We start from the raw sequence: 24864 nt of genomic DNA, 5'->3' as shown, positions 1-24864 counted from the left end.
CAGAAGCCTCCAGACAGAAACATTTGCTGTTTTATCTTGCCAAGGCAAGATGAAAAATCATTGTTAGAGCTGTGTTAAGAATCATAGAATCACAGAATCATAGAATTGTTTACAGAATCACAGAATCGCAGAATGACTGAGGTTGGAAGAGACACGTGAAGACCATCTACTCCAACCCCCTGCCGAGCAGGATCACCTGAGCACGTTACACAGGATGGCATTAGGTTGAAAAGCCCTCCAAGATCATCAAGTCCAACCATTTATCCAACCATGGATTTAGGTAGAAAAGATCTCCAAGATCATCAAGTCCAAGCATTAGCCAAGTCTACTGCTAGATCGTGTCCCTCAGCACCAAATCTCTGTGTCTTTGGAACACTTGCAGGGCTGGAGACCCAACCACTTCCCCGTGCAGCCTGTTCCAATCTCACCAAGAGAGGGAGTTAGGAGAATACAATAAATCACTGACCTTTTAGAAAAGAATTTACTAACTTTTAGAAAAGGGGGAGCTGAGAGAGGAAGTTAGGGGAAGCTTATCAAGTAGAGGTAGAGTGATAGACAGCATAAAACCAGGATGCTCAAATTAATTAAAGCCTTGGGCCTGTTTACCAAGGCCAGTCTCCCAATAAGAGTGTGAGCGCATCTTAAGAAACTGGTAGAAACTGGTCCTGTGGATGGACAAGAGCCAAGGAGCAACTGAGTCTGTGCAGAGACAAGAGGTCAAGGAGTGGTGATGAGGAAGAGTCACCAACCTTCATCCCCACGACCCCCGAAGACCGCCACCAGAACACACTGTGTAGTGCAGCTGGGAGGAGTTGATGGAAATGACTCCTTGGCACTAATTTTCATACAGAGCGGGGACAGGTTATGAATATGTATTGGCGTAGTGTGAAACTTCATGCGTATGTGACTCCTTACAGCATATAACCAAGGCAAGTTGTCGTGCCAGGAGCGCACATTGGCGGAACCGCCCCCGTGCTGCAGGCACAGCGCAGCTCCTGCACAGCCTGCTGACCGGGGAGCCCGCTTTCCGCAAGCCCTCGCACCCCTCCAGTGACGGATCTTCCCTTAACCCCCCACCCTGGTGCCCCCCGAGGCCGTTTCCTCTCCTCTCCTCTCGTTGCCCCTCCCGCGGCAGCGCCGTCCCCGGGCCCTCCGCGCCGCCAGGGGCCGCGCTGCCGCCGGGCGCCCCCCGAAGATGGCGGCCGGGGCCGGGGCTGGGACCGGGATCGGGGCCGGGGCTGCGGGCGGGGACCGCGGGCGGCGGCGGGCGCTGGGCCGGGCGCTGGCGGCGGCGGCGCTGGCGGCGCTGGGCTGGCTGCAGGCGGCGCTCGGCCACGGGTGAGTGGCGGCCCTGCGGATCTCCGGGACCGGGAGGAGCGGGGATGGAGGGGAGAGGGGGGAGACAGAGAGCGGCGGAGCCGAGCCCAGCCGAGCCGTAACGCCCGGGCGCTGTCGTTGCAGGGCTGCCCCCGGCCCCCGCCTGCTGCAGCCGTACCCAGCCGGGCGGCACGGCCCCCGCCACCCGCACCGCGCGGTGCGGGACTGCCAGCCCCTGCGGCACGGCAACGCCACGCACGAGGCATGGCCCGCGGACAGCAGCAGCCAGCTCCCCGTGGCCACCACCAGGCCCTTCGTCTCCTACGTGCCCCCGGAGGGCGACGATCGCCGGGTGGTGTACGGGCACTTCACCTTCGTCAGGAACCCCCGCAGGACCTTCTCGGTGCTGGAGCCCGGCGGAGAAGGGGGCTGCCGGGCTCGCCGCAGAGCCCCCGTGGAGGAGACGGCGAGGCTGGGCGGCTGCCTGGTGGCCCAGAACGGCGGCTACTTCGACATGGAGACGGGCGAGTGCCTGGGGAACGTGGTGAGCGACGGCAGGCTGGTGAGGAATGCCCACGGCCTGCAGAACGCCCAGTTCGGCATCCGCAAGGACGGCACCATGGTGTTCGGGTGAGGACGGGGCTGGCGGCCTGCAGGGCTGGCTGCGGGGTGGGAGCGCTGCCCGGGCACTGCCGCCGCGGCCTCTCGTGGTTACCACAGAATGGGAGATCCTTGCGGGGCTGTGCTCACTGAGGTTAGGGATGTCCTGCCTGTAACCCACTGAGCTCCCACGGACCCCGTTGGCTTCCTCTCCTCATCCTGTGTGTGGCTGCTCTTCACAGGAAAAATGTGTCTTGTGGTTCAGTGGAAATCCTGACATCTCCTGCAGTGCCCGTGTGCTGCTGCGTTGCCCTTCCTGAGGTACCGGGGTAGTTAAAGCCCCATATGAGCACCAGGGCCTGTGAACACGAAGCTTCTCCCTGTTGTCTGAAGAAGGCCTCATCCTCCATTTCCCAACCGGGCAGGATGAGGCAGGCATCCCTCATGATGTCCCCTTGTCACACTGCCCATGCTCTAATCCCGACCTGTAAGGTCTCACCCTAAGGTCTCTGCTAGCCTGTGCTCGGTGCCTAGGCAGAGCTCCGGGTGTTCCTGCTGCTCTCTCCTGCAAAGGGTCACTGTGCCCCACTTCTGCTGCCTTCCCTGGGTTCAGTCTTATCCTGAGGAGCCACTATCCAGCATTCCAGTCGCGCTATCCCACAGTTTCTGTGATCCCAACGAAGCTCTAGCCCTGCAGCTGCACCGGCCTCCAGTTCCCTATTTTGTGCATTTAGCAGTTTCACATAGGCACCCGTTCTCATCCCCCAGGAAAGGGGTGAAAACTTCCCGTGTGAGTCCTCCTGGCACTTCCTTCTGTGTGTGCATATGGTTCAGATCCCCTTCAGGCTTTTTAATTTTTTTTTGTTATAAGGTCTTTTGTCCATGTCAGCCTGCAGCCATTGCCAAGCTGATCTATCTCTTCCTTGTTTGACTGGGCTATCATCTTCTCACTGCATCATTCCTGGTGTAAGGCTCTCCTCACCGGGCTGGCCAGCCTCTTTACAAAAACTGCTATTGCCTCACGTGGTCATCTGGGTGCCATCTCTGCCTGTCAGTGCTCAGAGGGGGTCCTGTTGTTGTAAAAGCCACATTCCTGCTGCCAGTAGCAGCTGTGCTACCACTTAGGCTTGGTTTTGCAGAGCTCCCAGCCCCTGAGGCTGCAGCGTTGCATTCCCCCTCCGCAGCTCAGAGTGGATCCAGGCGCCCACTGTGCCGGGGCTGGTTGATGCAGGAGCTGTGACCTGTGGTGTCCCTGCATCTGCCCAGGCGTGCTGCTCTCGGGGAGCTTCTGGCAGTAATTTGGACTGTCAGGGCCGTGGGAAGTAGCCCACAGCTCTCACACCGTGCTGTGGTCAGCAGGACAGCGCTGGGCACGCTGTAACCCCCAGCCTAGCAGAGACGTTCCCTCCACCACTTAGACTGGGGTTAGGCAACCGCAGGCTTTACAAGCCAACAGCTGGCTATGCTCGTGGTGGTGTGCAGTTTGATCAGCTGTGTTCCTTTTGGATTCTCTTCCTGTCCTTAAATGGATTTATTTCTGCATGTTTTCTATTCAGGTATTTTCAATTTTTTACAAAACGGGATGCTTTATTTGGCTACAGTCACACACACTAAAACACCAAAAGGTAAGTATCCAGCTCCCACAGGACACGTCTGGAACATGTGCAGCAATTAGTTTTACATCAAAAGCTGTCAGAGCTTACAGTGAGAGTACAGCTGCTCAGCTCCAGCCTTTGCAGCTGCCCTGTGGGTTGCAAACACCAGCCAGCATCAGATTTTGATGAACCAGCTGTGGCTCAGCACCCTGATTTCTGTGAGAACCCTGTCCCTTGGGAAGCATCCCGGTGACACACGGTGCCTGAGCTGTTAGGGGTGCTCCCACAGACCCCTGAGCATTTGCCAGTGGCTCTGCCCTCAAGTTCTGCCAGCTGATTTCTGCCCTTTTTATCCTGCCTCGGGTCCGCTGGCCACTGCTTGGCTGCTCGTGTTGAAGGCGGCCAACAGCCACTCAGCCACCTCTTCCCCTTCTCCCTGCCTCCAGAGCCCTCTGGCAGCAGCAGCAGCTTTTACCTAACGCTGCCATGACTGGGGGTAACTCCTCCTGCTCTCTCTTTCCTAGTTACCTGTCCGAGGAAGATGTTCTGGACCAAGAAAACCCTTTTATTCAGCTTGTGAGTGGAGTGGTTTGGCTCCTGAGAGACGGGGAAGTGTACGTCGGTCAGAGTCAGAAGGCTGAGTGTGATGAAACTCAGACCACAGGTAAATACCGTAAAGCTTCAGCCTGTGCATGGATTGTCCTGATGAGGCTGTTGGAAGGCGGTGGGACCTCTGGGAGCTGTTGTCCAGTTGCAGTATTTGCTGCTCGCTTAAGAGGGCAACATCTTTTCTGTGCTGCTTTACCCGAGTGTGTGGCAGCTGTGGTATGAGTGCCACAGTCTGCAAGGCGGGGCTGTGCTTGCCTGTTCGGTGCTATCAAAGAGAATTTGCTAAGGATTGTGAGAAGTGGTAGCACGTCTGGTGTTAATGCTTGTCCGGAGAAACTCAAAGCAGGTGCTTCCTGTAGGGCATGAATACTGCAGGCTTCTGTGTCCCCTTCCTTTGTCCCTGTGCCAGACAGAAACCTGACAAGAGTGCTTCTAGGCATGTTATTCCTAGATGGCTCGGATAAACAAGAGGAACATGGGCTCTGTTCTCATTGTGTTTCAGTTTAGCTGTGCCCCTTGCTGGGAGCTGTTTTGCAGGCAGATGCGTCTCAACAGCCCATCCTGTCACCCAGCTGGTGGATCAATTATTTCCTCTCCTGCACAGGAACCTTCGAGAAGTTCATCAATGTGATATCAGCCAGGACTGCGGTTGGACATAACAGTCAAGGGCAGCTGGTCTTGGTTCATGTGGATGGACAGACGGAAACAAGAGGGTAAGGCCAGGGCGGGGGTGGGCCCTCAGGGGAGGTGCAAATTCAGTCTAAATTCTGTCACTAGAGCTGGAGGGACTCTGCAGCTGCCACTGACATGTTCTAAGGCAGAGAGCTGCAGAATTGAAGAGGCCATTTGAAGGCACTGCCTGATGGTTTGGTGCTAGAAGGACAGAGCCACGGGGTGCTACCTTCAGGCAGCGAGTCAGCACACGTGGGATGGGAGAGCTGCCGAGGAGAGGGGCCGAGCTTCTGGCACAGCAGTGCCAGGTTGGAGGGTGTGAACGAACAGTGACAACCGTGTGCTTTTGCAGGCTCAACCTCTGGGAAATGGCTGACTTCCTGAAGCAGCAGGGAATCATCAATGCGATCAACCTGGATGGTGGAGGGTCTGCAACACTAGTCCTAAATGGGACCCTCGCAAGCTACCCGTCAGAGCACTGGTAGGTGCTGGCTGCATGGGAAACTGCACAGCCCCCGTTAGCGTGCAGAGCTCGGTCCTGTCCCTCTGTTCTGCTGGGGAGTCAGTCCTAGCACTGCTGGGAGTTCACAGTGTGAAGGCAAGTGGCAGGTTTCTGGGGAGAGATACTCTAAATTTAAAGCAATTAGTAACTGCTTGTATTTTCCACTTCGTCATCTGGGATTAAAGTTTAGCTGTTTTCAGATGTGCAGCAAAGCTGTGTGAGGTGATGGAGTGGCCTTGTGTAGGATCTGGGTCTGAAAGCAGCTCTTGACCGAGGAATTCGCAGTTGCATGTTCACCCCAATTTGCAGAGATCTGTCAACAGCTTATTACAATGGAAGAGAAACGCTGACCTGGAGACCCTGCTCTGCCTCATGTCAGGGTACCTAAAGAATAATTTATGTTAGATTTAGATTTTTAGCTGTTTCTGACTGCAAACATGAAGTGATTGAAAATTCTGTTTGCTGTCTGGCAGTTGAAAGCCAAGTCTTGCTATTACTGCAGTGATGTCCCTCACTTAAAGGCAAAAATGTTCTGATAAAGGCATATTGAACACAAAAGTTAGGAAAGCAAGGACTGCTTACAAAGAGGCTTTGCTTACATGATGCTTTTTTGTAATTCTGTGTTTGGAATGACTCCTGTCCATTAGGAGTTAATACTGATGTAAAACGCTGACCCAAATCTAGCTTTATATTTTTCCATTACTGACATTCTCCTTTACCAGTGCGAATTGGGATGAAAATCTGTGGTTGTTACCAGCCAGTTGCATGTAGGGCTGGGAGCAGCAAAATGCTTGCATACCTTATGGGACCCATCTTCTGTCCCCAGCTCCTTTGACAACATGTGGCGCTGCCCTCGGAGCATCTCGACCATCATGTGCATCCACGAGCCCGCCTGCGAGCCCCCGGACTGCAGCGGTCACGGGGACTGCGTGCAAGGGGAGTGCCGCTGCAATGGGGACTTCTGGAGAGGCCCAGCCTGTGACACGTTGGACTGCGGCCCTTCCAACTGCAGCCTGCACGGCACCTGCACGGCCTGTGAGTCACCGTGGCACTCGGGGTGGCACTCAGGGGGTGGCACTCGGGGACGGGGGTGAATCGCTCACCTGGTCAGAGCAGTCATGCTCGCTGTAGTAGAGGTGTCACATCCAGAGTCCCTTCCCATCGTGGGCTGAAGGGCTGTAGTTGATGCCATTTGGCAGCAGCAGCAGCTGCTTCCCTCCCAGCAGAGGCTTCCCGTGTCTGGGTGCCCAGGCTTCTGGTGCCGCAGGTGCCAATCCCCCTGCCCTGGCTTTGCAAGCCTCCACCCTGGTCGTACCTTGTGGTGCACGGAGCTGTTCTTCCCCTTCCCTCTGGGCTGGAGGCAGTCAGAGCATGCTGCCTTTAGGGAACAGCAGCACTGCCAAGCTGGGACTCAGATTTGGAAGCTAGAGCTGTAATAGGGCTTCGCTTCAAATTCTTCCCTTTTTGCCCCCTGGGCTTGTGCTCCTGGTTTTCTTTGTAAATGAGATGTTGGAAAGGGCAGCGTGTTACACTGCATGACAAATAACGCAGCTGAGTTCTGCCCCCTCCCTTTGTTGTTGCTTCCCCCCCATTTAGTTACCCCGCATCTCAGTTGTTACAAGTGCAATTGCTACTCTTCTGTAAACCGGTCTTGAAACCAGCAACTGCTGTAACACACAGCCCTCAGCTTCTGCTCTTCTATACCTGCTCAGTCCATTTCTCTTCTACCTCCCTGGTTTAACTCACAGCCCAGTTTGCACCAGTGAAATGACTGGGCAGAGCCCACTGGGTGCAGGCGTTGCCAGTAGCTGACCCAGAGTTAATATCTCAAAATCCAATCAAGCAGGAGGTGTCAGGGAACTGCTGTGTGGGGCAGGTGTAATGGGTGGGGTTCATACCTGACCTCTTTGTGAGTTCAAGATTCCTCATCTGTGGGTTCCCTGGCAGCGGCAGCCCGATCTCGTGTTAAAGAGGCCACCCCACAAAGCAGAGGTTCCTAATTTTGAGTTCCTGCAATTTCTAAGTATTTCTGTGTTGTTGTTAATGTCTGTTCTGTTTGTATTTGCACAGCTGGATGCCTGTGTGATGCTGGCTGGGTTGGCAGCAACTGCAGTGAAGGTAACACTGATTTCTACTCTATTCTAATTCTTTGTAGTCATCAAGAGGATAGCCTGAACTGCTTCCTCGGGGGCTGGCTGCCTGCAGTAGGGGGAAGGTCCCCAGTACTCTTTCCAAGAGAGAGTAGTGAAGGGTGAGGCTACAGCACACTCTCCTTTTTTGTCAGTGTGAGCCTAACTGCAGCCTGAGACTCTTCGGATGGGGTTGGTGTGAAGCCCTTTGCAAACTGCCCTTTTCCTGCCACTTGGAGTCACGGTCCCTGGGTGAGACGTGCTGCTCCTTGGGCAAGGCACAGACTTTTTTTCTGAGCAGCCATCAAAATCCTGGGCCAGTGAATGCTCCGGGGTGTAACATGGGGTGAGACTGTCACAAACACGTGCAAAGCCTGATGCCATCTCTGCTTGTCTCTTGCAGCTTGTGCAAGTGGTTTCTACGGGGATGCTTGCACCCAGAAGTGCCAGTGCCAGAACGGTGGCTCGTGTGAGCCCGTGCACGGAGCCTGCTCCTGCCCAGCTGGGTACTATGGCTCCAGCTGTGAGCACGGTAAGGGCTGCTCTGGAAAACAGCCTGGGCTGGGGAGAGGCTTTTTTTTGTTGTATTTGAGCCACCTCATGTAGGCAATTTGTGTGAACTCTGCTGAACAGCATTAGGCCTCAGCTTCACAGCTGGAGCACAACCTACCAGCTCTTAAGGGCTTGCCTGTCCTACCTGAATTGACTAAAAAGAAAAGGAACAGAGAGGAGAGAGGAGAGATTTTCTTCATCATTAGACAACTGTAGATCCCTGTTGAGTCTCTGCCCAGAAAAGCTGCATTGCTTTTTTGTGTGTATAGCACAAATACCACCTGCCCTGCCCTTGGAGGTGCTGCACCAGGCCCTGCCCACAGGTCACACTTTGGGTGATCCAAGTCAGGGACTGTGAAAGGCTCTAGAGGTCCCTGCTGGCTCCTGGCCTTGGAAGTCCAGCTGTGCTTGTGCTGGTGATAACTGAGCTGGCAACATGCTCAGTTGTGTAACTGCAATTTACACTTTCTGAAGTACTGGAGGCTCCTGCGTATCTGCCTGAACAGCCTGCTCTGCTGCCAGGACAAGTTAATTGCAGCGTGGGTGTAAACTTGTGCATGCAGTTACTTCAGCGAGGCTTTGTTCTCAGCCTAAGAACACTCAGCTAGCCTGAGCCCTGCTTTACAAAAACCTCCTCCTAGAAGTAAGCAAAATAGCAGTCATTAACTTTGAGTTCAGTGCTTTCAGGCTGATGGAGAACGCAGAGTGGGGAGGTAGAACAGCTTTGTCAGGCTGCAGAAAGCGTGGGGGCTTTGAAGCTGACTGTTCAGCACAACTGAAGAGCCTGCTGGCTGCCTGTGCTCACACAGAAGTACCTCCTTCCCTTTAGGAACTGGCCACTGCCCCCTACCACCTTTGCTTATGAGCCAAACAGCAGGCCCGTAGCTCAAAGGTGGCAGGGAGAAAAGTGCATTGAAAGCAACAATGCTGGAGCCTGCTGTGGTGCCAGAAGCACCATGAATACCTCAGCTATGTGCAGGGGCTGAGCCTCTCTTACAGCTGAGAGTGTGTCCCTGGTTCCTGGCACCCAGCTGGTGCAGCTGAAACAGGCACAACTGAGCTGGGGGCTAAGGGGAGCTGCAGGGTGACAGGCTGGGTGGGTTCTGAACACACAGAGCTCTGATAATAACCAGCTTCTTTGTGATACTTCTCCTAGTATGCCCCATGGGCTGGTATGGGCCCAACTGCCAGCAGCTCTGTGCCTGTGAACACGCCTGTCCCTGCGACCGAGAGACGGGCAGCTGTAACATCACCTACGACTTGGAAGTACAGGACCAGCTAAACAAAGGTACCTCTGAGTGCACTGGAGTGGATTATTATTTTTTTAAAGTATGTGTCAAAGTTGCTCTTCCAACTCATGTTCTGTTTGCTTAGTCAACAGGCTTGAGTTTCTATTACCTTAGCTAAGCTTATCCTTGTTCACTGCAATTTTAACCCCTCACTAACTTTCTTTCCTCTCTGTTTTCCAGCTGGGCAGTGTTTGGCTTCCCAGAATAAGGAAAAGAACAAAGAAAAATTCTCTCTGTCAGAGTAAGTGTGTAATACTGGTCACGAGTATACACACACACACACAGTAATGTGAGGCAAAGTGACAAAACCTCGTTGTAAGACAAGTGCTGAGCTGAAGCCACCGTCAGTGACAGTTCGTGAGCTGAGCCCAGCGCCCAGCAGCTTGCACAAACAACCAGCCACCTTTCCTCTCCCAGTGACACACTGTGTGCCCAGCAGAAGGGCAGGGACAGATCCTCCACCAGAGCCCGGCTTTGGTAGTATTACTGAAGCTACAGCCTCTCTGGGCAAAGCCAGAACCACCGATGAGCTCTGGCTGCCGTAGCAGCCTTTCAGAGCCTTGCACAGAGCCTGCTCTCACCTGCCTGAGAGCACAACTGTAAGCTTGAGATGACAGAGAAGGGAGTACAAACCTTGAGAAATCATTTGCACGCAGGGAGCATGTGGGAGTGGGTCAGGAGATGTTGCTTATGTGGATTTTTCTTTTATCTGATAGAAGAACCTGGATCTCCCTGACCTCTGTCTTGGCTCTGCTTCTTGTGATTAGCACTGTGGGAAACATAGGCTTCTTTCTCAAGGCCAGATCAGAGAGGCAACGTGAAAGTGATGATTATCTCTATCACCCCCTGATGGAGATGAATGGAGAAGCCAGTCATACCTCCACATCTGCTGCCTGTGAGACAGAAGATACTCAGGAATAAATTCAGACACTCTGTTAGAGTCCCAGATGAGAAAAGAAGAGGTATGGTACTCTGCATTTCGGAACTGACTGTTACATTCTGACCAGACCTAGAGTGTAAAACCGCTGACAAACCCAAGACGCTTTTGTCTGAGGAACACCCTTGCTTCTTTGCCCAGTCCTGCTGAGCCCTAGCTTTCCTCCCCTCCCCAGCTGCTCTGGCTGGAGCAGATGGGATTGCATGTGGGATTTGGGGTCCCTAGCTGCCATCAGTGGATGCAGGGTGCAAGCAGCAGACCAGCTTCCACACACACAAGGCAATTCCACAGCTGCAGCAGAAATGAAGCCAAGGGTATTGCAGAAAGGTCCTTTCTCACACAGTGATGTAGTCTGTCAGTATTTTTAAGATACAAGATGAAATGCATGTTACCTCTAGCATAAAGACAGGCTTAAAGATAATTTGGTCTATAGCTGTCTGCATTTCCCTTCTAAGTTCAGACTTTCATCCAAAAATTAAAAGTTGTTTTAAAATGTTAGAACAGGTGCAGCACATGGTAAAACCACAGCATTTTTCTTCCTGGCCCCAGTGGTAGGCTCAAAGGCTGACACACAGACAGGGCTGTGGCTTTCTTGCACCTGACTTTCTTACCTGCCCTACGCTGACAGCAGGGCCAGAGTATTTTCTTACTGAACCCCTAGTCCTAGGACTAGTCTAGCAGGTGCTTCACAAGCACTGAATTTCCAGTAGGTTCTTATTGTGTAGCAACACGATGAGTCAATGCTGGTTGAAAAGCCTCATTCCTGTGTTCTCTCCTACCTCCCAGGAGCAGCGTGCTCTGCTCAGCTGCATGGCCCGGCCAGCGAGGTACCACAGCCTCAAGCTCTCACCTGTGGAAAAGAAGAGGAGGCAGCAGCCTGAGCAAGACACTCCTGAGTTGTGCACTGGGCTCACCCTACCCCAGCGCGTTCAGCGTGTGCTTTCCCACCACCAGGCTGCCCTCAGCCAGCGGTACAGTCCCTCCAGCAGCCTTGCTCCTGGCTGCAGAACTGCCCGTCCCTCCTCAGAGGGGATGGCAGCCATCAGGGGCTGGGGCTGCGATCGGTACTTCAAGCAACCCAAGATCCTGAACATCTCAGCTGGAAACTGGATGTTTTTATTTGAACATGTAATTGCACACTGAATTAATATGAGTTTGCTTCCATGTGAGGGGAAACTAGCCTTTAACATGCTACTTTAATGCTGCAAATTGGGTTTTTAAAGCCTGTCTGAGCCTGAATGTTTTTAAGCACTCTATTTTTATCTCTTCAAGCAAAGAATATGTAATTTTTGTGCCACTGCTGGCATCAAATCAACCTGTAAACTGAAGATTCTATTATTTTTTTATTTACAGAAGACAATTTGCCACTTGAATAAAGTCAATTAGTAATAATTGCCTGAAATGGGAATTCTTGATGCTCAGCTGCAGAAGGCAGAAACGATCCTTGCCCAGTTAATCTCAGTGGGCCATTCAAAGCCATGGAGCCCTCTTCATTTTCAATAACTATCTATATTGCAGGATTACGTGTACTGGCTTACTTTGTGGTATAACCGTAAACAACAAATGGTGGTTCTACAGGAAAAAGTAAAAAACATTTTAGTTATTTAAAATTTTAAAATAACTGGATACAAGTAAGACTTACCTTTGTTTCTGTGGGTACTTAACTAGAGTAGCACGTGCTAAAATTTTCAGAATTTACCTCAGATTTGAAGAGTTGAATTTCATCAAATAATTAGACGTGTTCTTTTGAGATTTTTTTTTTTTTTTAATTTCCAACATACAGAAATGTACAGCTTCTACCAGAACCTACAAATACGATAACTAAGTACATTTTTAGTATCAGATTTGTTGTCAGGTAACACATTACAAAGCACTCTGCATTTTGCTAGTGTGCTCTTCAAGAACGCTTTTTTGTTGGCTGAGAAAAATCAGGACCTCAGTACAGAAAAACAGACAGGTAGGGGGAGAGAAAGGAAGACACTGCTTGCTAAGAATGTTAATGCCCATTTAATTTCTATGTAGCTAATAGCTTGGAAATGGATGTCAATGTCATTAAAAGCCAATGCATGTCACACAATACCAATTTAGCCTTCCAAAAGAGAAATAATTAGGTATAAGATTCATCACAATCGAGTGCTGGAAGAATGTTAAAGCTAATAGCATGCAAGAATCTGACAAATGCATGTCAATTTTAGTCCTTAGAGTCTAATAGCTCAGCTTCTTCCATTATTTGGCTCACAGTAGAAATGCTTCAGATGTTAAAGAAGTACGAGCTAGTAAAATATATTTTGAAACCAGATTTCTCTGCCTCTAACAAGCTGGAATTTGCTACCGCGTCAATACCCAACAGCTTTCACACCTGAGCTGAATGGTCAAGTTGGGCTCACCAGTCCCTACCAGTTCTGAGCTGCTCTCAGTGTTACAGCTTTAAGATGACCAGGTTATGGCATTTTCAGAATCTTTAATGAAGGAACCAAAGATGTCAAAAATAATTCAGGCCTTCTCCAAAGCTCAAAGCATGAACCAGAGGGTTGTACCACTTACTATAAAGAGCTGACCAAAGAATGCAAAACTCAACAGTATTTCAGTTATTTAGTTAAATTTGAATTTATAAATTCTCATTAGGCTGATTTTTCCCCCATTACTGAAAAATGTGATACAACCGAACTGGCTAACCACAAGTCTGACATGAATAAGGCTGCGTCTGAAATTGCAGCAAATGCATCTGTGCAGCCAAAGCGACTGCAGTAACTCAATTTCCTCAGGGCAATCAGGATTACTCTCTGCCCCCCAAAAGCAAGGGCTGAGGAAGCCATGAAACAACGTGGACATGCACTAAGCGCCTTCCTGCTGACGATGTAAAAGCATGTGGCGTGCCGGTTTTCAGCCTCACCCTTGGCACGCACAAAGTGGTAAAGAAACCAGCAGCGCTGCTTTTGCATCCTGCTGGACTAGAGTCTCCTGCAGTCCTTTCACAAGACCAAGCTACCTGAAACACCAAAACATTTAGCCCAAACGCCTCAGTCACTGTATTTCAGCTTTGCCCTGAACAACAACGATGTCTGCCTTTAGCGCGATCTATGTGCTCTGTCTGTCCTTAGTCCTACTGGGACAGAAGCTAGTAAACAGCAGGGCAGGGCAAGCCTGGGGAAATTGCTAAGAATAGAGGTTTCACATATGGCCATATTTAGTTGTAAACGAAGGCACAGCACTGTGTGCCAGCATCACCTACAGCGCTGTCTCTCTCGAGACCTTGCATCACACGTTACACATGGCAACAGCTCTCTGAGGTAGGCATTATGTTCTGCATATGGAATATCCGAAACGGGGGAAAGCCCTCATTTACTGAGGAGTTTAATTGTTCAGCACCCACCTCGTTACCTGAACACAGCCCAAGCTGACTGCACTGAAGAACAGCCGCAGGGGTGCTGCTGAGGAGCAGGGGGTCCTTGCTGCACCTCCAGCTCAGTGCCCAAAGCTGGAGAACACTTTCAGGGTCCTGGCTCATGGGAATTACAAGGAGCCACTGGGAGCAGAGCCCAGAACTCCTCTTGGTCTCAAACTCACGAGAGACTGCTGTGAAGGAAACAGAGCATCTTATTTTCTAAAGCCTGCTGTTATTTTTTTTTTTTTTTTTTTTTTTTTAAAAGAAGAAAAAGGAGTTTTAGAAAAAATCTGCTTCTCTCGCAACTGCAATTCACAAAGCCAGTTTAAAAAAGAAAAACAGAAACAACACAGTAGGCATAACAGAAGGAAGGGAACTACAGCCTGGATGTTATAATAGCATTCGGGGAGAGAAAAACAAAAACAAAAAAACAAGGAAAAATCCACATTGGATTATTTCAATTTTTAGCTAAGTAAATTGGTAGGTGAAATAATCCAGGCATTTTTGCTTGAAATTGTCAATGGAGAGATCACAAACTGCTTCTCAAGCAGATTTGTGCAGCAATTTCTCGTGGGACGGGAGCAATACTACCAAATGAAAAGCTATTTCTTGTGTCCACAGAGCCAGCAGGAGGGAGCTCTCTGCAGGAGCAGCCCCTCATCTCTTCTTGGCTCATTCAGAGACCTGCCAGAATGCACCAAGTTCTAGATGCCTCCCCAGCAAGTGCTAAGCACCTAAACCTTTCACTGGTGGGAGGAGAACAGCACAGGCCATGTTTTAAAATTAAGAGAACCCAGTGCAATGGGAAAGATTCTTAATCAGAGGAAAACAGTGGAAACACCAGAAACAGGAATGTTACCACCATGGGACGTGACCAAATCAAGTAAGAATCAAGCCATAAAAAGATGAAATCCTGGAACAGCCCAGGGAAGGAAGGGCTGGGCTTGTTCATGCTGCTTTAGGAACCAGTTTGAAACTGCATTTCTAGCACCAGAAAAGATTATTTCTGCAGGATTTTACATTAAGGATACACGCATGCATTTGAATTCCAGGACTCTTGATTTTCCAGAGCAAAGGTAGAACTACTCCCTATTTGTGTTAAACTACAAGCATGCTGAAATATCAAAAATGGATCACCTGGGAGAAATGGTAAAGTCTACAGAACAACTGGGGAATTCCCTGCAACCAGAACTTTCCCAGGGTCTGCATAACTAAGTTCCCTGTTCCACTTTCACACTGAGATGCAAGGTGGGGGACTAATTTCCTCGGTTCTGTTCCTTTAAAAAAAAAAAAAAAGCAGCTCACAGAAGCGCATCAACTTCATCTTTTGTTCCAGTTATTGGGGTGCTTTTCTCCTTTTTCAGTGCCTGGTGCTTCAAAACCAGCAATTAAATAAAGAAGCAGGATTAGAAGGAATTACTTTACATATATGTTCTCCTTACCTGCACACATTTATCAACCTCAATATAAGCTTGGTGAGAGGGGAAAAGAGACAGGATTGTACTGGGTAGCATGGTCATGGATACTTGAATGGCTGTGCTGGCAAAGAAACTACACCTCCACTGCAAGTTGGGCTTCAATCCTGCCCCAGCCCCACAACCATCTGCACTGTTGCCCAGCTTTGGAGCTGGACACACATTTAGTTCAGGCCAGCCTGAGCGATCCGTGCAGCGGTCACCTCCAGCTGGTAGGGATGGGGTCTCTGCACAGCACTGCTGGATCCCAGAGCAGACATCGGTCAGCATCACAAGTCCCACGTGTCTGCTAATTGCAAATATCGCCTAAGTGCAACTCAGTATTTGACACTTTTTTTTCTGCCTAAACAAAAACACAACTTCTCTGCTATCCACCCCGATAAATCCATCACCAGCACCTTTTCTGTGTCTGTTCTCTAGCATAATCAGTTGAGGTTTCTGACAAACACTGTAGTTTTGGCATGTCATGACTGTCATGAAGATGCACCATCTTCTCACAACTCGCAAATGTAATGCAATAATCACTTCTTAATCCTAGGAAACATCCACATAGAGCCCCAAAAGCTTTGGGCTGTAACTTGACCTTGCAGGAAAAGATGACACAGCCCTTATCCCTAGTGCGATGTATGATACAGCCCTTTACACAAGAATATCCGGCAGTCACAAAAATTAGAAGTAGAAAGATTCTTGGGAGTGAAGACAATCAGTAATTCCTTTCTAAAAGGGAGTTTGTCTCACTAAAAAAAGTGATTGGATTTAATAAATACTCACTTTTCAAATTATAAATAAGTTAAAAATTAACTTAAAATAAGCTAGTATTTGAATAAATATGTTTCAGTAAGTGCTTAAATACATACATGCTTTTCTTCTGAAGTTTTCAAGTTAGCTCACATTATAAAGACTTCTTTAATACTGCCATAAAACTTTGTGCCTTCAGGAAATAAAATATTGCTTTTCTTAGCCCTTTATAATTTGATTCAGTTCCCATCTACTCTGATGAGATGGGTCAGATCTACCTATTATTGCTTGTAAACCTGAGGAGAAAGGATAAATAGTCTATCTTTAAGAAAGATACTGCTTACTTGAGGCAGGTTCTCTGCCTATACTTTCTAGAAAACAGTTTTGATTTTTGTGTCTCAGTGGGTTAAAAAAATCCAACACATTTCCTAATAGCATCCTGTCAGATCGGAAGAGGTTTTAGGTTTGACCTGGAACTAGTTTCTAAAATATCCTATCTGTATTAAGGTATTTACAGTTTGCTTCAAGTCCCTGCACCTGAAATGCCCGCTTTACCCTCTGATGGGTCAGTGGTACCCTGGGCACCCAGAAAACTAGATTAATTTTGCTACACGTGAATAATCTAGTCCTACAGATCAATCAGATAAGGCAACATCAGTCTCCTCTACCACACACAGGAAAAGGACTGATTGGAAAGAGCCCTTTAGAGTTCAGTAATAACGTGGGTTCATGCAAACTGACATTCATCCAAAAACACGATCTATGAAAAAGACTACTGGAGAAGTAGGCATCCGATCCAGAAGTACTACACCTGCCATGTGAGTGCTAAGTCTTTGTCGAGAACAGCTCCCAGAAGTCACTCGCTGTCCAGCAGCTGCTGCCTGTGATCACACGAACGACTGCCTCAAGGCTCAGCCCCTGCAGGCTCTTTGGTTTGGTGCACAGAGCAGCTCTGGGGCAGCCAGGAAGCCCTGAGTGGTTTTTCCTTGTGGCGTAGCCTTGTCCTTGCTATCTGGAAAGATGGGAGCTGCTCTGGGACTGGTTCGAAGATGTCGTGGCTCCACTCAGCTGGGAAAACCCGCTGTTGCAAGATTCCAGGCTTGACATGGATCCCCTGGGATGGGACAAAACAGATGTGCTTGTTAAGGCAGGCAGCTATTTCATGGATAACTTTATACATCTGACAGGAGATCAACCTGCTCTCTACAACGCTTACAAAAGTATTTTATTTTGTCCCATCATTTTCATTGTGGTCTCTAAGAATCTCAAGGTTCCTCTGTGTCACAAGGAAAAGTTATCACAGACATCTTTTTGCTAGCAAAAGGCATTACGACTTGCTTCTTGCAGTAAACATCGGAGTACAATGCATCTGGTCTCTCTGTAGGGCTGCACACACAGGTGCTGAGCAGAAAGGAAAATGAGAGAGCATTCCAAACACAGCACAGCTCAGTGAATGCAGCCACTGCAGCCAACCTGGGACCTCCAGTCTGCTAAGCATCCGAATCACAGCTCCAGCACCATTCAGTCTTAGTCTGCAGTCACAGCTGTGGTGAATTGAGGCTGTGTTGGCAGGATCTGAAGACAGTTTCCAACACAGTTTATGCAGGTAGGGCAAGGAGGAGCAGGTTTGAGTGACTGGAGTCAGGAATTTTCTGCTACTCTGAGTCAACAGGGTCTGGCCAGGCCACATTCTCAAGGGGACCTGCTCATCTGCAAGCCTGGTCTACCTAGCCCTTCCTCCGGCTCCTAGGAAAGTACTTGTGAAGTATTCAAATTACTGGCTGATCTGAGAAGTACTTTTTGCATTAAAGGAGAATAGAGGCTACCCTGCAGAGGTTGATGTACACACTTATTGAGAAAGCACGCTTCAAGTCACAACAGACATCTTTGTCAAATGCCAAATGAGATATGAATGACATAGTTAAGTTACTCAAAAAGTAACTTCTCAGAACGTTCCCAACTAATATCAAAAAGTTAATCAGCCAAACACCTCCCTCACACTTCGAGTAGCTGTAATCAAGAACTGAAGTCCTCTCATAGGGCTTTCTCTATTGCAAGTTGTACAGTAACACACACATGTAAACCTACCTGAAGTCCTTGGATGCAAGCACTTCATAGTAGTATATAAGCTTGCACTTATGACTGGAAACTTGCAGAGAGGCAAGAACATCATCCACCCGAGGGAGGCTAGTGCCGGAACAGGGCAGAGGACCATGCATTTTCCACTGGAGAATGTAAAAGCCAGGCCAACGAGTCACGTGAGATCCCTGGAAGGAAAAGAGCACTCCCAAGTGATTACCAGGCATCTTATGAAATAACTGAATGACTTGACAAAAGTCAAAAGAAACTACTGAGCTTACTGCCTGGAGGAGCGTACATCATTCAATTCATTTTACATACCTCAGCCACAGCTCTGTAATCCTAGGTATGCTTTTTTCTTTTTCATTTTTAATGTTATCTTCAATTAGCTTTTTATCACAGCTTATGGAATCTCTTTCCAATGGCTCAGTCTAAACTAGAACCGCCGTAGTAGTCATTTTCACAGGGAATTCAGAGAATGATTACCACAGCAACCGCTTCCAAGCTAGACATGATTTCCCATCCCATCGATTCCTTCCCCTCCCCACCACCAGATCATTTTGGAGCATACTAGGATTGTAAGACCCATGCCAGGGCCCAAACACATCTGACCTGGATGCTCTCTCCTTCCCGACAAACCAGCGGAGATTCCATACGACTGTAATCCACGCCAAGGACCCACGTCTTATCAATGAGCTGCACGTTGTCCCCAGCAGTAGAGGTACTTGGTAACGTGGCTTCTTTATGACTTGTTTCAGGAGCTCGTTTGGAGTGGAAGAGGCTGAACACCACGTCTCCCTTCAGGATGTCAAAGTCCCAAGTGATCACAGATTCCCCTTCCAAAATCTCCACGACTATCTAAAAAGGAAATACAACAAGCACGTAGTAAAACATCAGGCATTCAGATGGCAGTCAGCATCTTCCTCCCCGCTCTACAAACACGCTTTTTCCCTACAAAGGTTTGTACCTCATGTGGAGCTCCTCTGAGGACGCTCGCAGAATGATAGATAGTTTCTGTCCATAACCGGATGTGATCTGCATTTTCTGTCTCTTCATCTGTTTGATAAAGTGACTTAGGAACGAGCCCACCTTCTGGAACAGTACACTAGGAGAGAGAGAGAGAGACACACACACAAATAAGAGGGTTCATATTAATCCAGGGGTTAAAGTACTGAGTCATCTGAACTCTTGCCAGCTGTTGGACACTGAGGATAGGCACCTCAACTTCATATAAGGTTTCACAGTGGGGCTAAGTTTTACTCGAACTACGATCATTTCTCTAATCAGTCTTAGAGAAACTGAAAAACTTACAAGTCACTTTACTGAAAAAGTTACCTGTACAATGGTTTGTGGTAACCAGAGCGGTGCTACCCCAACCAGAACAGAAATTCAACAGTCTTTCAGAAGGAAGCAGGAGGCTGGTGGGATGTGTGTGTAGGAAGAGGGGATTTAAGGGAGCTTGACCATTGCAGATTTCACCTGCACAACAGGAAGGAAAACTCACCATGCAGTCTCCTCCCAGGAAATCCGGGATCACCTCTTTGTCAACATAATCTACCAGCCCTCCTGGACCCTGGTAGTTATTCCCACTGTAAATAAGGAACTTCTGCCTTGTGTTCTCATTGATAAAGGGACTGACCTGCAGTAAGCAGACAGAGGACATCACTGTCACCAAGTGAAGTTAGAGGTAATGTTGAGATACAAACTAGAAAACTGGAAGGCCTCATCAGCAGGAACGCAGGCCAGCAGCAGGGTGGAGCTCTGCAACCCTGAAGTGCTCTCCCAAAGTAATGGATAACAAATAAAATGCTATATCCCCTGACATTTTCTGCTTCAGATGAAATAAGTTTGCAGTCATCACGTAACACACTAACCTCACAAGAAACTTATCAAGCACATTCTTACATTGCTATAACTGTCAGCAAGCACTAGGAAGAACCATATTCATTACTTTTCTCTTCAGTATTCTCCTACATAAGATTAAAATGTTCACATGAACATGATAACCCACCCAACACAGGTTACCACTACTGCACCAGGATGAACAGTTTGGGTCCCAAGTCCTGCCCTGGTAGAATGACAACCATAGGATCAAATACACAGCCTGCTCTGTAGCAAAGCTGTGGCCTCTTCAGATCAGGTACAAGCTGCTTGGAAGCTTGTACCTTTTTCCACTCCCTAACCCTTTGAATAAGGGGAATTCACAATGACTGGATGATTGCTATTTGTACGTGTACGCCTGCTTATGATCCTGCAGTCCAGATTTCACTCACCAGAGTCCAGAGTACAGGAAAGACCCTGGGTGCTCGCACTATCAGGAGTCTGCCCAGAGTTTCGGGGTAGTTGTCCTCTACAACCTCAATGATTCGAAGCAGGGCTTTAACTCCAGGCCGCCAGAGATGCCGCATATTTAGGCCTTCTAAGTCCACCAGACATGTCCAGGATCTAAAATAAACATGAAGAAAAAGACCAGTCAGAATCTTTCTTACACAGTGGCTGCTTAAGAGCCACAAAACTTTTCAGTAACATTGTGGCTCTAGCAAGATCTAAAGGCAGCTGAGATTTTTTTTTAATTTAAATTTTTTTTTTTTGAAGATTTCCCTCATTGGCTAAATGAGGGAAGCAAGCAGTTCCAATAAAGAGTAGATCTCTACTCAGGCAGCAGACAGCCTGAATCCAGTGAGCTTTCAGTACACTGGATCCAAAATAAAGAAGATAAAACAGACATTCAATCCTGAAGGTAAAAGCTATCAGTGTGGAACAGTGAAGGTATACAGACAAATTGCTAAAAAAAAAAAAAAATATATATATATATATATATATTAAAAAGTATATTTTAAGGTTCTGGATTAAAATCACTACTATAGCAAGGTTAAATTAATCTGAAGGAGGACAGGAAAAAAAAAACATAAGGAAGAAGCAATACTTGTTTTCATATGAAGCTGTAGAATTTATCTACATTTAAGTCTGCTATACAAGATACCCCAAAGCCCAAACAAGAACAGCCTGTAAGACACGCACAACACTGCTCTCTGCAGTTTAAACCTAAGAACGTCATCTTAAACCTTCACAGAATCATCATCTTCACTACATTCATTCCAACTCGGTAAGGATACAAGAAAACTGACTATACTAACGTGATGGGCCGGCCAAATAGGTTGGTGTTTTCCTCACACCTCTTTTGTCCTTCCTCATTAATTGACAAAACCTGAAATTAAAGACAGTATAGACTGGGATTAGCCTGAATGTGACTGAGGAAGAAAGGAGAAACCCAAAAACCTTTAAAAATACGCACCCCAGAAATATACCAGTTTGAGAACTTACAGTGTGCAAAACAGTAAGTCTCTATGTGTTTGGAATTAAAAAAAAAAAAAAGCTTCTTTACTGAAAAGTTATGCTGGACATACAAGGTAGAGATGTTGACAATCTACAGTGAAGTATAAGAGCCTCAGGGTCAAATGTTATTAGCTGAGCTGCATGGAAAATGGCCATGGAAAGCTACTGTTGAACTGCAAACTATCAGAGACATCCTCCTGTCCCATTCGTATGATTATAAAAAATTAACTTCTGTATCCACAGGAAGACAGAGAAGCTAGGCCATGCCAAAGACACTAAGCCAAAGGCATAACTTTGGTTTGTCAGCCACAAAACACAGTGATCACATGTATCAAGCAGGTAGATTGCTGCTGCACTACAGCAAGACTTCTAAACACCCCAAGAGAAATACAGGTCCTCAAGTGAGAAATTAATGTAGATCTTACATGTCGCAGCAGTGATTCTTCTCCCAGGGCTTTCACCAAACCCTTTGTGTCCATCTGGCCAAGCCGAAGAATGTAAAGTGGTCGTCCATCTTCAAAACAAACAAGGGTTTAAAAACAATAACTGAACTTGAAATGCCCAGGGATGTAAAGGTCTTCAGCGCATGCAGGAAAGCAGTATGCGGGTGATTAACCTAACATGCCTGTTGTGAGCATGTATGTCATGTCCCTGTGAGACGAACTGTTTAATGAGCTGCTAGGACCATTGACTAGGCAGAGAGTGTCCTGAGTGATAAGACACTGTTTTTGGTTTTGGTCATTGGTATTCTCAATTTAGTGAGGCCAAAGAGCAACACAGCCAGACTGTCTAGAGCTAGAATCTGCCCTCACATCAAGCACAGGAGGAGAAGCTTCCACTGCAGACAGAGCCATGTAGTCTCCCAGGCTGTCACTCTAGTACCTTTTACAAATGCCACATTAAATATTTCAACAGGATAAAAATCACATCCAAAATGCCATCCTATCAAGGAGATGCTGCTTTGCACTAGTTCTAGTCTGCCTGATTTGTGCACAGAAAGTAAGGTAACTACAGCAATAGAGAATGGCTTTTTACAGATGTTACAACTCCTTTGTTAATGTTTAAAGCATCAATACAATCTTCTCCAAAAACAGACAGGTTACTTATAAGGTCTCATAATGCAGCCACACTATAGAATCAGTGTAAGTGGTAGCTTCAAACCTCTGTCTTGATAATGCCATCCTCCAGTGTAGTATTCATCTAGGAGGGCTGGGGGCCTCCAGGACTGTAGGATGTAATCCACCTGGTATTGCTTTCTCCAGGACAGTGACTGACAGAGCATTTCTCGAGCTTTGTCAATGTTGAAGTCACGAGCCCGTAGAAATCGAAGGATATGTTCATCTTTGGGGATCTGAGAGAAAAGAGAATTGTAAGGATCAGGACTTGTACCACTGCTCCATGAAGCCTGTAGAGCACGCACCAGTTTTAAGACAAAGATCAAAAATACTTTCCTTCTCCCTCCCTAATCCAACCCAATGCAGCAGATAGTGATAGGAGCATGAAAGCAGTAACTAATTCATAGAATCATAGTATTCATGTCCCTTTGACAGAGATGGGCTTATTATTTTATCAGAGCATTGCACATGCGCACACACAGCCTGTGAGAATCCCCTGCACTAAGCGAGCTGATGGCCAGAAGCCCCAGCAAACTCTGGGCTGGCTAAAGTTTCCCTCAGCTAACCGTCCACAAGGACAAACAAAACACTGAATGGAAGTAATACAGCTGCAAGCTTACCTTCCCGTGGGACAAATTAGCAAAGGGTGAAGAGCATTTGTAGGTAACACACTAACCAAATTAAGCATGTGCTGTTTGGAGGTGGGTCACCACTGTACAGTCTTCCAGCGATCACCCACTAGCACCACATTTCAGGCCTCTCCTCTGCTTTGCTGCTGGTATTGTTTGAACAGAAAAGCTTTCGACTCCTTCCACAGGCTCACCCCATCCCATTTCACTAACTCTTACCAAAAGAAACAAATCACCCAAAGTCACAATATACCCCCTCCCAGTTACTCATCCCAACACATTCGGTCAGTAATTCTAGCACCACAGGCACAAAACCCTTCCCAAACCACAGCTGCAGAATGGATTATTCCAACCTCCTTCCAAATCCCTTATCCTTTTCCCTTAGCTGAAAATCAAAAGGAAACCAGGCAGTACCACTAGGTAGCAGGCAGTATAACAATAATTAATGGATCTCAGAAAATTGCCAAATCTGACTAAAAGCTTGTCAGGTGTGAAAGCAGATGGATTCTAGTTGCATGTACTGTTGATTTCTCTTCTCAGTCCCTTCACCCCAACTCCCCCAAAAGTATTTGGCCTCATTTGCTACATCAAGTTTCCATTAAAAATTTAAGTTCTGTAGGGCTAGAATAGTCTCCGGAGCGTCTGTACCGTGCTTAGCACAATGCCAGCCATCTGAGCCCTGCTGTAACACAAAAAAGCGTGCGTTCAGGAGTCAAAGCTCTTTTGTTTGCTCACTGACAGGCTCATGAAAACAGAGAGCAAAGAAGAAAGCAAAGCTGCCAGCAGCGTTTCACAGGCTGATATGAAGCTGCAAGGGTTACTACGAACTGATTCCATATAAAGGTGGGTAGAGCTCAGGCAGCCTAGAGCCAAGCCTGGAAGAGGAGATGGGAGCTCAGCGGAGGACTTGTCAGTACCAGGTCAGAGGTTGGACTAGGCAGTCTTAGTGGTCTTTCCCAATTTGAATGATTCTATGATGAATGCTGTTCAGCACAATGCTCTATTTCAAACACTTTGCAAAACTGCAATTTGTATGTCATCGAGAGAAAAGGGGCAGCTTTTCCAAATAGGATCTCAGATGTATTTAGAAGAACATCCCACAAATTTTCTGCATCATCGTAAAATTAAAGACAGCAGAATTTTCCTTGGATAATTGACATTTGCATTTCTGCTGTTCAGAGAAAGCCATTACTCACAAGACAACAAAAAAAACCCTTCTGTAACAGTCCTGCATATCCTATAAGAGGAGGGAGAAGGGTTGGCAGTTACACAGGTTTCTTACTTTCAATGGTTTTCAAACCCAGTCTGCACATAACTACAGGTAAGAGGCAAATTCAGCACTTATGGACCAGAGGTAGGGATCTCTGAGGGGACTTAGCCTACTCATGATAGAATTAGTCTCTTAATTATCTTTGGCCAACCAAAGCAGCAACTCCCACCTGCAAGAAAACAAAGTTTTAATTTCAGCCTGTTGTTCTACTTACCAGCAAATTTGTACATACTGATCCATATGGCACAAAGCTATTCATTAATAGCTTTAAGTAATTGCATTTTTAACACTATTTGAAGATTGTCTCTTCAAATATTCAGATTTTTTTTTAGAGCAATGATAAATCTGATTATGGGAAGGGACAAGGATCCAGATAGTGAAATAAAAAGAAGAGGACAAAAATAAGAATAGACAGCTTCCAAGAAACAGGAGATCTACAAATACTTTTTGATAGAGCAGTAAGGAAATCTCTGCTCTGAATTAAAAAAACAGGATGTAACAGCATGATAACAGCCTCTCCACAGAAACTGCAAATGATGTAGGACGAGCTCCTGATTCTGTATTATTCTAACAGGCAATCTGTGATTTAAGAGAAGCACACAGGTGAGCAGGAAGGGGGTTTAAGAAAAAGCACA

The 24864-nt window shown here is 47.5% G+C and overlaps 2 protein-coding genes across 5 annotated transcripts in view; one reads left to right on the top strand and one right to left on the bottom strand.

Annotated features, from left to right (window-relative positions):
* The first annotated feature begins 969 nt into the window (after positions 1 to 969).
* Positions 970 to 11594, top strand: NAGPA (N-acetylglucosamine-1-phosphodiester alpha-N-acetylglucosaminidase). Its single transcript, XM_027469464.3, has 12 exons — positions 970 to 1338; positions 1462 to 1947; positions 4037 to 4176; positions 4726 to 4834; positions 5146 to 5274; positions 6122 to 6330; positions 7366 to 7413; positions 7828 to 7956; positions 9133 to 9264; positions 9446 to 9506; positions 9982 to 10227; positions 10989 to 11594. Exons 1-11 carry the CDS (start codon positions 1196 to 1198, stop codon positions 10184 to 10186), a joined length of 1791 nt encoding a protein of 596 aa, XP_027325265.3. The 5' UTR covers positions 970 to 1195; the 3' UTR covers positions 10187 to 10227; positions 10989 to 11594.
* Positions 11595 to 11943: 349 nt separating this feature from the next.
* Positions 11944 to 24864, bottom strand: part of SEC14L5 (SEC14 like lipid binding 5) — a 39336-nt gene continuing 26415 nt past the window's right edge. For all 4 annotated transcript variants that reach the window (XM_038186889.2, XM_038186890.2, XM_038186888.2 and 1 more), the window contains 9 exons: positions 22377 to 22566; positions 21641 to 21729; positions 21017 to 21087; positions 20153 to 20324; positions 19384 to 19518; positions 18847 to 18984; positions 18492 to 18737; positions 17889 to 18067; positions 11944 to 16914 (listed from right to left, as the gene is read on the bottom strand). In XM_038186889.2, the coding sequence (XP_038042817.2) occupies positions 16809 to 16914; positions 17889 to 18067; positions 18492 to 18737; positions 18847 to 18984; positions 19384 to 19518; positions 20153 to 20324; positions 21017 to 21087; positions 21641 to 21729; positions 22377 to 22566 (1326 nt within the window). In that variant the 3' untranslated portion in view covers positions 11944 to 16808. The remainder of the gene's footprint in view (positions 16915 to 17888; positions 18068 to 18491; positions 18738 to 18846; positions 18985 to 19383; positions 19519 to 20152; positions 20325 to 21016; positions 21088 to 21640; positions 21730 to 22376; positions 22567 to 24864) is intronic.

Source organism: Anas platyrhynchos, chromosome 15 (assembly GCF_047663525.1).
Source record: "Anas platyrhynchos isolate ZD024472 breed Pekin duck chromosome 15, IASCAAS_PekinDuck_T2T, whole genome shotgun sequence".
In the NCBI taxonomy this organism is placed as follows: Eukaryota; Metazoa; Chordata; class Aves; order Anseriformes; family Anatidae; genus Anas; species Anas platyrhynchos.
The sequence above is the reverse complement of the archived record's forward strand: the minus strand, read 5'-3'. Positions and strand labels throughout refer to the sequence as shown.